General features: G+C 42.4%; 1 protein-coding gene across 2 annotated transcripts in view; it reads right to left on the reverse strand.

The window, feature by feature from the left end:
* Positions 1-13,979, reverse strand: part of pde4ba (phosphodiesterase 4B, cAMP-specific a) — a 221,403-nt gene that overhangs the window by 155,390 nt on the left and 52,034 nt on the right. The window contains exon 1 of one of the 2 annotated variants that reach the window (XM_079575596.1): positions 12,394-13,321. The exons of the other annotated variant lie outside the window; for it this stretch is intronic. Within the exon in view, the coding sequence (XP_079431722.1) occupies positions 12,394-12,620 (227 nt within the window). The 5' untranslated portion in view covers positions 12,621-13,321. Of the gene's footprint in view, positions 1-12,393; positions 13,322-13,979 lie in introns of those variants that run through there. 2 annotated transcript variants of the gene reach the window in all.

The raw sequence follows: 13,979 nt of genomic DNA on the forward strand, positions 1-13,979 counted from the left end.
CATATATGTAGGCTTAACCCTGGCTAACTGGGAATAGTGATACATTTTAATACCCTATTCTGTGTTCAGCATGACTTTGACGTAAGGTTAAGGTGGACATTATCGTCCCCATAGGGAAATTTGTCCTCTGCTTTTGCCCCATCCTTCGATGCTGCTTGAGTGCATCACCTGGTCAGAATCACCTGGCTGGAGGATTAACCTAGTGTGCATGTTTTGAGGTGATGGGGGGAAGCTGGAGCACCCAGAGGAAACCCATCTAGACATGGGGAGAACATGCAAACTCTACACAGAAAGGCCCACACAGTCTGGGGATTGAACCTGCAATCTTCTTGCTTTGAGGCAAGAGCGCTAACCACTTAGCCACCGAGCTAAGTGTCTAGCTCGGATGCTCGTACTGCCGAAGCTAAGGTCATCTTTTCTCTTGTTCATACCATGACAGACCACCGTCTTGTAAAGAAATCAAAAACAACCTTTTTGGCTGCTCTGCAAATGAATATGGCTTTGTTCTAAATATAGATTTTCATTGTTTTGTCTTATGATGCAACCAGAATGCCGTTTTCTGGAGCATCTCTCCCCCAGATGACAAAAGATTGATGTTGCAACTGGAGTTTAACACCTACAAATAAAGCCTAATGCAATAGTTTGAAATCCAATTCTGGAATAAAAATAAGACAATTTTAGTCCATTTCTCACCAAGCTCACCAAACCCAAATGACAACTGTGCAGCTCCTTTGTGCTTCCATTTCCCCCCCTCACGCTGCTCTCCCAGAGACGAGCAGACAATGCCATTCATCTCACACGAAAAATCAATTACCTCAGAAATGAACAGAACTCCAAAAGGAAGGAATTTAAAAAGTCGAGAGTGGAAACAATTAAGACACAACAGAACACAAAGCTAAGGGACATCTTTTGTACATTAGCATTGATAAAATGTCAACAGCACAAAAGGGCAGGAGCGCGACTCGTAAATGCTATGTTTAAGTGCAGAAAACTTGCCTTTTTTTAAGTGTGGTTAGTCATTTTTGGCATAAGAAATGTTGGTTGCACTTTACTTTGCAGCACAGTAATGAATGGAAATAGAACAGTAACCAGGGAGAATAACGTTAATGTAAGGATAGAATCACTTCAAACGGTTACTACATGTATCCTTCCTAAGTGTAAATGTGAGTAATACAAATACCCACCTCTGGAGGAAACTAGTAGTCCATGCCACTATACATTGAAGTCACAGGGACATTTCAGCTCATTGGCCAAATGTAATGTGACAGGCCCATCTCCGCTGAGCAGTATGTTCCTTACAGTGGCTTTAAGCAACAGCCAGGATTTCCCATGAGACCGCACTCGCTGCTCCATCAGCCTCTGCCTTTACATGTATGTTAACCAGACTCACATACATTTCATTAAGCGCTGCAGTAACACCACGTCAACATCGCACAACAGCTTATTTCCAATGCAGAGCGAGCTCCTCATGATGTATGTTCCTTCAAAACGACGTGGGACACAAAATCAGACACAAGAATGACTGTGCATTAGGGCTGCAGCTAACTATTATTTTGATAATCGATTTATCTACCGATTATTTTCACGATTAATCGATAAATCGCTTGGCTGTGAAAGGTGCATGGAAATTGTATTTTTTCCATTTTGTGACCACATAAAGCGAAAGTGGCGGCGCTTGAGGACATGTTGATGGAGTAAACTTAAAGCAAACATTTGTAGGAGGCTCTTTGTGCTAATTCTGCTTTCTGATTGGACGAGGCAAAGACAGATATTTATGAAATTTACAATGTACAAAACACTGCAGACCCTCACTTTAAAAACAAAGTAGGTTTTCATCCAAAATACATAATTTTCATGTCATTTTTGCTCTATTTTAGTCTGTGTTCACTAGAAAACAATTAATCGATTACTGAAATAGTTGACAACTATTTTAGTAATCGATTAGTTGTCGATTAAGATAAGATGATACTTTATTGATCTCACAGATGGAGAATCGATTAGTTGTTTCAGCCCTACTGTGCATATTAGCCTCCAAGCATAGCGGCTAAAGTCATTCGTTGACCAAATTGAGATTCTTTCATTCTACTCCCTAACACGGCTACATTGTAAGTATCATTGGTTAATGTCATCGGCAAATTAGAATGTTTGTTACAACCGCAACAACAGCAACAACAGCAACAACGAAAAACTGTCAAAGGATCGGGAAATGTTAGTCAAAGCTGCGCCAAGTCAACGAAGCCAACACATTTACAACAAAAGTGCTTTATAAAGGAAAGTGAAGTGAGCAGCTTCAATCACACAGACTTCCTACAGAACAAGTCCACACGCGTTGCGTTCCTTCCCGCTATCAGATTCAAAATACAAAATACAAACTTGGCCCGGGTCGCGTTTAAGATCAGAAACGTGCCGTATGTGGCCAGTCTGAACGTAGCCATAGTCTTCATTCCATTCTCAACATGGAATGACATATTTTCATTTCATTTGTTTCCTTCATTATTTTCCAGCGTCTACGACCACCACTCATGTGTGCTAACAAGCTACAGATAACGCCGCAGCAGCCTTCCCCATCAGAATCCCCATCCAAAGCAAGATAATCGCTCTCGCATAGACAACAATGGGCCGTGCTTCTTCAGCCATCCGTAATACAGTGAACTTTATGCTCCGCTGCCTCGCTATGGTACGGGGGACTCAGAGCCAGGAATGGGGAGGGGATTGCTCAAGTGAATCGTGCAAAAGCTGAGAGAAGATAGGATAGAGGAGGAGAGAGAGAGGAGCAAGGAGTGTGTTTGGGGGGGCTTAAGCAACCATTCAAGTCTCCTTCAAACTGCAGATTGTCAATTGTGGGTTTATAATGTCTAATCAAGAGAGCTTGTGACGGTCGCCGTGCAATTGTGAATGGGTCTATAAATAGCACAGTCCAAATCATTTTCCTACTAACTATAATGATGGCGATGTGAAGTGGCGACCCACAAAGACCTGTTTATCTAGAGATATGAGCAAAAATAGCAGCGTAAAAAGTGCAAGTCAGATAAGGTGAGGGTGTGCGCAGTCATCTGACACAGAACGGAACATGGAGGGTTCTGTTTAGAATGTGCAGTGGTTTTGGTGCAATTACAAAACTGTGTGCAAATAGCTACACATGTTGGAACTAACAAACATATGGATACTTTTGACCCTCTGAGAAATAGTACCAGACAGAAGCAACCGCATTATAAATGACTGTAAGATTATTTATACTGTATCAAATTAGATTGCGCAGCCCCTCCTCGAACCGCCACCTTAACGTGGTGGAGGGGTTTGAGAGCATTTATTTATTAGTAGAGTGCACAATAACGCAAATAGGGTGTGCATATTCTCTCCGTGTCCGGATGAGTTTACCCTGGGCACTAAAATCTCCAGCTAGGTCCTGCTGACCAAGACCCTGGTTCAAGATCAGGTGCTGCACGTTGGTCCCCACTGCTTTAGACGGATTCACGGGTTGACGGTACAATAAAGTCTAAGAAAAGGGTTGGATTCAAATATGTGTCTCGCATCTTTGCTAGCCTCTTTGTTTTGGGACATGAAGCATGAGGTCTTGTAGTGGCAAAAACTGGTCTTCAGAATATACTTTGCAAGAGTGCTTTACACAGCAACCTAGGGGAGTGTTACCGTGAGATCTATCCTGACTTTACCCCTCATCATTGCTCTTGTGTGCGCAGCAGAAACACAAATGTCTTCTTACGTTCATCAAATTAAGCACAGTACTCCTATACATGCTCTTCCAACCCAACACAAAGTGTCACAGTGGCCAACATTCCCACAGTGTGCCGGCTTGTTACGCAACATACGCTCGAGTAATGACGACAGTTAAAGACGACGTGCCTGTGTCCGTGAACATTAATATTTGAAGTAACACAGTGACGTTGGTACTGCTTCTCATGTAATAAAATCATCTCTCCTCGGCGCGCCGGGCCGGAGCGAGCAGTTGGCATGAACAGAATGGCCATCACGTCAAGCCCTCCCTGAAATTCTCCGTTTGGGATGAGTCACAGGAGAAATCGATAGCAGACGGAGAGGCTGGATGGTGATTGGAGTTGACATTTAGGCAGAGGTAAATACAATGTGTGTTTTTGTAAAGGTTGGCTCTGCAGTGGGGAAAAAGGTCTGTCTGTATCAGCATTGGCGTCTCTGTTTACCTGGAACAACAAATGGCCACGCAATAATGGCGGACTTATGTAAGATAGAAATGCTTTTTAGCAAGGGGAGAAAGCCAAAGCAATAAAATATCTTAATATCGTATGAAAAATAGGTCCTATTAAAGTGATTTTAAGTGAGTTTAAACGTTTTACAAATGTAGTAGTTTGCGTATTATTGACAAGCTTTACTGTGAACCGGCCAATCAGGCTTTTGTTCCCAATGTCCTTAACAGGCAAACAAGGCCAAAATGTCACTCTTGCTCCCTCTGTCCTCACTTAGCAATTTTATAGACTATCACTTTAACAAAACGCAAAAAACTGCAATTACTCAGGCCAGTGGTTCCCAAACTTTTTTGTCTTGTGCACCCCTATTATACCCCAACTACCACGGGTCAAGAATGCTGCCAATTATTTAGAAAATGATGAAGTAAAGCTCAGATCTTTATTAAAAAGACAACAAGGCTAAAAGACTCATAATTTAAATTGCTTTCTTTTAAAAAGTAATATTCATTGTGTACTTGGTGTCAACTTTTAAATCTAGAAACATTTCACGTACCCCCTGCTAAGCGCTTGCGTGCGTACATACATATTGTACGTAAATATAGACCAAAAACTGTTCTGAAATGTATGGGATTTTTGTTTTCATTTAACAGTTCACATTGCAGTCTTCTCTCCAATCTTTGTACTCCTGAAGGTCAATGTGCACCAGGAGCTGCATTCATTTGAAAACATAAATCATGAATCTAATTGCATTTGTGACACTTGTGCTGGAAATACATTTTCATCAGCATATTCCCAAAAGTGTGCAGCCCAAATATCTCAGCACTGACATTTTTTTATTAAATAGAAATACACTCTCCTGACACCTCTTGGCCAAGACATCCTTGTAAAAAAGATTTCTTAACGTCAATAGATCTTTTCCTAGTTACATAAGTAAATACAATAAGAGCCGGATAGAGTCATAAAGTCAGACAGCCAACAAGCGAGAGCCGCGTGCACGAGTAAAGATAGATTTAGAACATCTGCACCAAAAATAAAAATAAAAAGTTTAGCTGTAAATGGTTTCAGGCAAGTTTCCCTCTTTGCCTCCCTCTCCTTGATGTGCTTTTTGTGCAAGTGGGAAAAAGTGCGGTCTCACGTCTGGGTCAGCCATCAAACATTTACATCCCGCCGACGCCGAGTGCACAAAAGTGGTGCAGGAAGTTTTACAAAAGGAAAGAGTGGATCTCACAGAGGACAGGCAGGGAGCATGGGCTCGGTCTAACAGAAGGTGCATTGTGTCTGGCTCCACCATGTCAGGAGTTCAGCAGCCAGAAAAAATACAGCCACCAGGAAGGATGAGAGGGGATGGAGCCGCCAGAGAGAGAGAGAAACTAAATTAACTAAATGAAACATAGACAAGTTTGTGAGAGAAATAACCAAGGCCATATCACGACCATATTGTAAGGTAGCATCGACGGTACTTTTTCTTTTGGAAGCCATTTTTGCACATTAAAAAGATGTAACATGTTTTATATATTCTTAATTGCTCACACAACTGCCCAAAGTTTTCATCACCTTGCCACCTAAACCTATCACTCCAACAATGAATGTTTACTTACATTAGGTATCTTGTGCTCCATTATCTGGAGAAGTTGCAATGATTACTGTTGCAAAAGGGTGACGTTTAGTTAGAGTCCTTTTTCTAGAGCAGGGGTGGCCAACACACGGCTCTTGGCCAATCAGAGTGCGGCTCTTTGCATGATTGGATATGTTTAATACAATGCGCCTCTTTGCAAAATAATTGGTAAATATTTCCCATAAACTGTAAACTGTAAGTCTTTGACCAAAAATCCAGCCATCGTCCTACAGACCCTGTTTCCATCTCTACATGAATGAGAGTCCGTATCTCTCTCGTTTTCGAGGCGGTGTGTAAAAGGAGCCCGTGCAGCCTCACTCAAAGCGGGATGTAGGTTAAACAACAGGGAGGCAGATCGTGGCACGTGGATCAGCTTCTATGCTTTTCAGGTTTCTGATCAGCCTACTCTTTATTTGATGTAATTTGGCTTCATATTCACAGAAAAAGATCAAAATTAGGAAATGGAAAAAAGCGGAGCTCTAATAAAGCATATGATGCGAAGCGCGACATCGTAACGCGGAAATTCACAAAGTCATGACTTTTCTTTCACATGTGACAGTAACTGTAACAAATGCAACTTAAAACACAATCTCAGACGTCCTCCAGAGGCTCTTGATTAAACTTTATGAACTTTGTGCAGCCTACAGTGCGTTCTCAGCACAGTCCAGTCAGGACAAAGCTGCACTGAGCCACAGGCCAGGGGCGAATCACAGAAGGGGGCTCAGTGGGCAGGGCCCCCACATACAAACACACCCCAGCATTAAAAAAAAATAAAACATCTAATTCTGTCTTGGTCAGAGCAGGAAGCACAAAATTTCAGTTAATATACATGTATTTCAATCTTGGTGAGGAGTAACACCATTAAATCTAACACAATTATTGAACAAAAAAAGCAAAAGGCCAGGCATAGAGTTATAGTTTATTGGGATTAAATAAAACGGTCACATTCTATTTAATCACAATAGACTACCGCCCCGGGATCTCGCTACTGGTCGGTGCCTTTGTGGCTCTTCACGGGATCAAGGTTGAACATTTCGGCTCTTGGTCTCTGACTAGTTGGCTGTTCTAGAGTGTATGAGCACAAAAGTGGGTTAGTCAAAGTGGGCTGAATGAGTTTCAACAAAACAATTTTTCCAGTGAATGTCAGCAGTAATTCATCTTCTAATGAGGCCAGTAAAACCCAGGACACCGAGCGGCGGTCATGGCTGCTTTTCTTTTTTCTTTTTATTATTATTTTCTCCGTCAATGATACAGAATATAATTGTACAATATGCTGCAGAATCAGTGTCACTGGAATGTCTATGAATGACACTTTATTCATATAAGAATATATTGCAGAGTCTACATTAGCTCTTTGGTGCTGTTTTTTCTAATTTGGACAAGTGGAAAATGGAATAAAGAACATAATTCTATGCTGTGCTATACAATACTAACAAGGCACTTATCGACTCACTTGTTTTTAGGGTTTCTGATCCGTCTCCATGGTAACATAGACATTCCATCCCAAAACCTACCAGGAACCCTAAAAAATCAGATATAAAATTGGTCCTAGAGCGCACTAGAGGCCACTGGTATGGAAAGTAATCACTCATACAGCCACTGGGTACTATTAACTTTTTCACACAAAAAGTTGCATAATGTACCTTTAATCTGATCTTAGAATATATCAATATATCCATACCACAAATTCAATACAGTGATCAATATCATCCAATACACCACGGTAAAACGGCAACATGTCAAGTAATCAAAAAGAATGAAAAAGCAAACATCTGGAGCTTGTTAGTGATGACAATGGTGATGATGATAATGATGGTGATGATATTGATGATGACGATGGTGATTAGAATGATGAAGATGGTGACAATGGTGATGATAATGATTATGACGATGGTGATGACGATTATGATGATAATGATGGTGACGATGATGACGATGGTAATGGTGATGGTGACGATGGTGATTGTGACGATGGTGGTGATGATAATGATGATGACGATGGTGATGGTGACGATGGTGATTGTGACGATGGTGGTGATGGTGATGATAATGATGATGACGATGGTGATGGTGACGATGGTGACGATGGTGGTGATGATAATGATGGTGATGATAATGATGGTGACGATGGTGACGATGGTGATGATGGCGATGGTGGTGATGGTGGTGATAATGATGGTGACGATGGTGACGATGGTGATGATGGCGATGGTGGTGATGGTGATGATAATGATGGTGATGATAATGATGGTGACGATGGTGACGATGGTGATGATGGCGATGGTGGTGATGGTGATGATAATGATGGTGATGATAATGATGGTGACGATGGTGACGATGGTGATGATGGCGATGGTGGTGATGGTGATGATAATGATGGTGATGATAATGATGGTGACGATGGTGACGATGGTGGTGATGATAATGATGGTGATGATAATGATGGTGACGATGGTGACGATGGTGATGATGGCGATGGTGGTGATGGTGACGATGGTGGTGATGGGGATGATAATGATGGCTGTTCCCTCGTGGATTCTCCTTGCTTTGTCAAGCCTCGGCCTGGTTCCCACACAGCGCCTCACATTGTGTCACCTGTCACTCTGCTGACAGCAGAGGAGCAGCAGTGGACCTCAGAGGATAGTTCAAGGACGATGGGACGTCGACGTCTTCGTTAATGGCTTTGATCTACAGTTAATAAGCTTAATGGTGCTGCTGTGGGGAGATGATGTGTTCAGGTCTGAGTAAACAGTTTACTGACAATGGAGCTGTCAGGTACGTGTGATATTGTGATCATGTCACGGCCTGTTGCTACACAGCGATGAAGGCTCAACGCAAGCTCACACTGGTTTTAACTAATATTTTCCCATTTAATACCCAATTAAAGCCAAAGATAAAAAGCAATCAAAAGATAAATGGTCACAGAGTGATGAAAGATTATTGGCGTGAAGCGAAATTACATTTACTGGAAGCTTTGGTTCAACATGTCTTCAAAAAGTAAATCGGTATAATGAGTCTTACCCAAAATAGGGCTGAGCATAATTTATATGCAGTAGATATATATTTTGAGAATTGATAAAAATGAAATATCAAATCCTTTTTACTGGGAAAGCCCGTATTGAATTTGCAGACCACATTCTTCAGCCCTTCGTCTGAATTTCTGTCTGGTATACAGGATGCTGCACAGTTTCACTTGCAAAAATGGACACCAAGATGACCACGTGGAAATATAAGGGACCTTTCTCCACAGATAATAGCAGCTGCAAATTACATGGACATTTACCATACAAAAAAGACAATTGCAGGACAAGCAAAAATATGAAATACTACCAATCTGTACAAAAATCACACAAAAGCTAACGGAAGATGTATTGAATGGGCCTCCTTTATATCCCAGAGAAAATGAGTGGGGCTGGCTGACTGAGCTAGTAAATCACTCGCTTTATCGATGCAAGCGAGACATTGTAAATAGAGGCCATTACTATTGACAAGAGCATCTCATTAAACTAACATTACAACAACTAAGCTGACATTTTATAACATCTTGAAAAAACATTTCTTTGTTTGTCTGTACATGAGGAATGGGACGATGCTGTTCTAAAATGAAAGCTTAGCTATTCATTACTGACATTTTACAGAAGTCTCGGATTAAAATACAAAACAAGCAATTAACGATTTTTAATTGAGTAATAGAAAGGCCTTTGTTGTCTTATGAGATTGAAATGCTGAGTGCCTTCCACAACCCTGAAACAAAAACATTTCAAAAATAGAAAAAAAAAAAAGTTAAACTATATCAAGGAGTGACAATCTCATATATAAGTGAATATACTGGCAACTTAAAGTGGACACGAGGCATAATTGTGACTTATAAACCTGATTTGGGCACCTCAGCATTGACATTTTATAACTTGTATTGTACTGTATTGGTTTCCATCTCATTGTTTGGTTTTACAAGCTTTTACATTTTGTGCAACAAATCATGGGCACAAAACCACAGTTTGAGTGCTAAATTGTTCAGAACATGGTCAGTGATGTGTTTTTTTGGGTGGGGAAAATGAGTAAGACAGAAGGTCAGGTCAGGGTTCGATCTATTGTGCAACAAATACAAGTCAAGGCGCTTCAGTAGAGGAAGAAACAATCAAATCGATCAGGATTATATCAAACCTGTGTGAACGAATGTTTTGGAGGACTCTATTTCGCACAACAAGCTAACGAATCATACTTGCACTGACCTCTTTTTCCACTTTGGCCAAACTTTTTAATTTCTTCAACAGAATGCCGCAGTTATTTGCTCACACGCCCTCAAATTGACCTTCCACACACGCGTAATAATATAGCACATCGCAAGACATTGCCATTTTCTCAGACAAAAACACACACACGAACGCTCCCTTAATCTCGTGGCGCACAGGGAAACGAGATCTATATCTGTTCTCATTTCCTTCACTTCATCCAGGCATGCCCCCCCCCCCCCGCGCCCGCCCCACCCTACCAGCGTAAACAAGTCCCCCATGCCCTGTAATGTCTCCACACTCCACTGTCGGCAAACTTATCAGCCTCGCAAAATGAAAGCACACGCCAAGACAGATCCCGTGAAAATCAATCGGTTTTGCAAAAAGGTCACCCGCGTGTGTGTTTTCTTTTCTTTCTCTCCCCCCCCCCATAATCCATACATTGCGTAACGCTCCCCTCTCATGGTGTAGTGCCTAAGACAAGCCAAACGGAGAGGTAGACGGTGCGGATGGGGGGATGGGGAGTCGACGTTAAGTGGCAAAAGACTGTATGATGTCACAAGGGATGTCTAGGCAAGAAAATATTCATGAAATTGCATGAGGGCGATTTATTCGAGATTCGAGAGCAAATAGGGTCTACGCACATGGATTTGGCGGGAACACTTGCAATGTGGCATCATTGTAAGACTCCTTGGATCCTATGTATGAACCCGGTTAGCCCTGTAGTGTAGTATGGACCACAATAAATATTACTTGTGATTCTTGCATCATTTCAACAGTTCATGGATCAGTGAAATAAAAGAGAGTTTGCAAATCTAACCGCAATCATCAAGCGCCAAAAATAACTCTCAGTTTGTCCATGAAGTAGTTCAATAAATATGGCTCAAATAGCACATGCCGTAATGAGCGCATTCTGGCAATCAAAGACATTCAATACAAGTCTGGATCGCTGTCTGTGGGGGTTGTGTTACTTCTTCATCTAGGTATTTCAGTCAAGATCTATTTCTTTGAAGTTGTTTTTAGTCGCGCTGTTATTAGCTTTGTTTTCTCCATTTATTCCCAGGATTCAGTGGTTAGCATTCCAGTGGTTAGCATTCCAGTGGTTAGCATTCAAAAGTGCAGACTGTTTGAAAGTCGGAAACAAATGTTATATTCGATATAAATAGAACTGAATGATTTGGAGTGTTTGACAGAGGAAAACCCATGGACAAATGTAGTTTAAGTCTATGCATCCTATGAAACTGAAAGAAAATTTAAAAACTGCAAAAAACGTTTTCTTGATATAGGGTCAGTCCCCATTTCAAAGAGTCATGAAATAACAAAAAATAGAGTATCGAGCAAATAAGTGCTGTTTCCCATTCAATTACATAGCACTGGGTCAGAAGGGCCAGTCATAAGATGGCCGCCAGAATTGCCATTGGTTCCAACGTATTACTATGGCCATGTTCTATCTGGAGTTTTAGCAAATATCTTTGCTGGCAAGACTGTCCTTCAGAAATGGTCGCAAAAAGTCATCATGTGGTCACACTTCACCTAAGGGTTCAAGTCTAAATGGAGCATGGGAGAACGTACTGAACATGATTATGTAACCAACCAAGAGGCAAGCTCCATCTCCCTCCGTTTGACCTCGAATGCATTGACCGTAATTGGATTTTTTGGCGAGGTTCGATGAGGTCATCCTCTGTAAATTTCTATCTAGATTTTCTCACCTCGGTGCACTGGGCTAACACATTTATTATCGCAGTTGGTTGTCTCTCCGTCACCCGTCCACCTGTTCAGCTCCTTATCTGCTCTCCACTCGTCTCCGGCTGGATATCCGTCTAATCATGGGCACTTTTTTTCCCCCCGGCCTTGCCTTTCAGTTTTGGCCCGATTACGTCGCTCGCATCTCCACCGAAAGCGCTCAACGTCTTAGTCGAGCCACTGTCAGATATTAGTTTGCATGAGCAGCTTGAATAATAAGGTTTCTCAGTCCACAATTCCCTTACAATATGTCTTGCCCTAAGAAATCTATGCATTAAGGCTGTTTAAAACCAAAAATCTAACATCCCCCTCATTGCCCTCAGGCCTAGTCAATGCCATTTATGATTTATGACATTCACGTTTACAAATATAGATTTTAAATATTTTCAAGCAAACTCCTCAATGATCCCAAATTATTTCCTTTTCCGTGATCCAATAATGATCTCATAAAACAAAACTAAATTTAACTTTTATAGTGAGAAGAGCAAAATAGAATGTCTTTCAGGTTTCCCATCCTCACTTTTATGCATGCTTGTTACTTTGTCACCCTTTCTTCATTCATTCCCCACGTTCTTTTGCTCTTACTTTTCTTTCACTCATTAATCAAAAGCACCTTTCCCCTTACCACGTATGCGCCACGGTGAAGCGTCTCCTCTGCCGGATGCTCTTATTGACCATGAGCTTGCGGAACAGCCTGGGGGAGCTCCGGGGCGACAGCTTGGGGGACGTGGCGCCCCTCTTGCCCCCCCCCAACCCGGGCATCTTCGGGGGCTCCAACTCTAGATGCATGTGCTCTTTGAAGGTCCGAATGCAGGAGTCCATGTCCACCACGCTCAGCTCATTTGAAGACATCACTCAAAGGGCGAGCCGTCCGCCTCACCCCCCCTCTTCCTCTCCACTATTCCCCCTGAACAGAGCTGCCTCGGCGGAGCGTGCCTTCAATCGCCTCAGCCTCAGGAGCGAATCATGGATGTGGCGGCCGATGAAGTTCGAATTACGAGGAAAAGCAAGCGACTTTCTTTTCCCCCTTAACTGTTGTCTCTCTCCAACTTGCTTGGCGTCATCCTAGAAGGTCCAAGATGTTTATTGAACAAAACAGCTGCCTCTATGGACCGTGCCTTCAATTGGTTAAGCCTCCAGACTCATGAATGTAGTCTCCAATAAGGTTCAAATCAGGTGGAAAAGCAAAGCCACCTTTTCCCCGGTCTCTTGCAAAATCTCAACAGTTTTCCTTCCACAGCTTGCCTGCCATCATCCCAAATGGTCTGAGATGTCTCGTCCAACGCCGGGAGAAGCAACTCTTCCCTTATGAAAGATGCAGAGGGTTTGAAAACTGCTCTCAGCTTGTCATGCCTTGCCTGCATCAAACACTGCTTCACTGACCTGCGCCACCTCTTAGGCTGCCCCTAAGCCTTTTGCCCCCCTCCTCCAAGGCACTCCCGGTGTGGCGACACGCAGCGCCTCTCTCTGTACGTCCTCTGAAACCTCCGCTCCAAAAATCCCCTTTCCTCTCCGCGGAGCACAGAGGCACGCAGTCCGACGGTTCATTCACAATTACACACAGGCAGAGCGGAGCAGGCACACAGCGAGCGCAAGCCACGCCCCCCCCGCAGCAGTGATTGGCTGGCGGTCAGTATGACAGCAAGCGCAGCCAGGCAGTAACAGGTTGTCATGCGCTTTATTAATTTATTTTTTGGGGAGGGATTTACCGATGGGATTTGCGGCGATGTTGCCGATGATGTTCTGACCTTTCAGCGAGACAGACGAGATCGGGCCACGGGGGCAAGCGAAAGGTGACGAATGTGGAACAGAGGAGGGAGAGGTTTACAGACAAACAGTTTATTAAAGCAGGCTTTAAGGCTTGTTCTACAACGTATTAGGGAAGAAACAGGGAGGAAGGTTTAAGTAGGGCGGCTTGATATGAGAAAGACAGGCAACACAATGATCTATGGTGTTTCAACAAACCAAAAGCACAACAAAAATTATAATAAATAATGGCTTGCACGTGACTTTTGGTCACAAAATGTGTTTGCAATATATCAGAGAAATGAGAATTGACCTTGCAAACTTATGCTAATTCGCAAGAAATTATTGTAATATGGATAGACTGTATTAAATGTGAAATTTATTTTTTGTACAAATATTTTTAAACGCACAGAATGAAACCAAAATGGCTGCTTAGAGTTACTATTCAGAACGTTACTCCATTAC

This window comes from Gobius niger (genome assembly GCF_951799975.1).
Source record: "Gobius niger genome assembly, chromosome: 17".
Taxonomy (NCBI): Eukaryota; Metazoa; Chordata; class Actinopteri; order Gobiiformes; family Gobiidae; genus Gobius; species Gobius niger.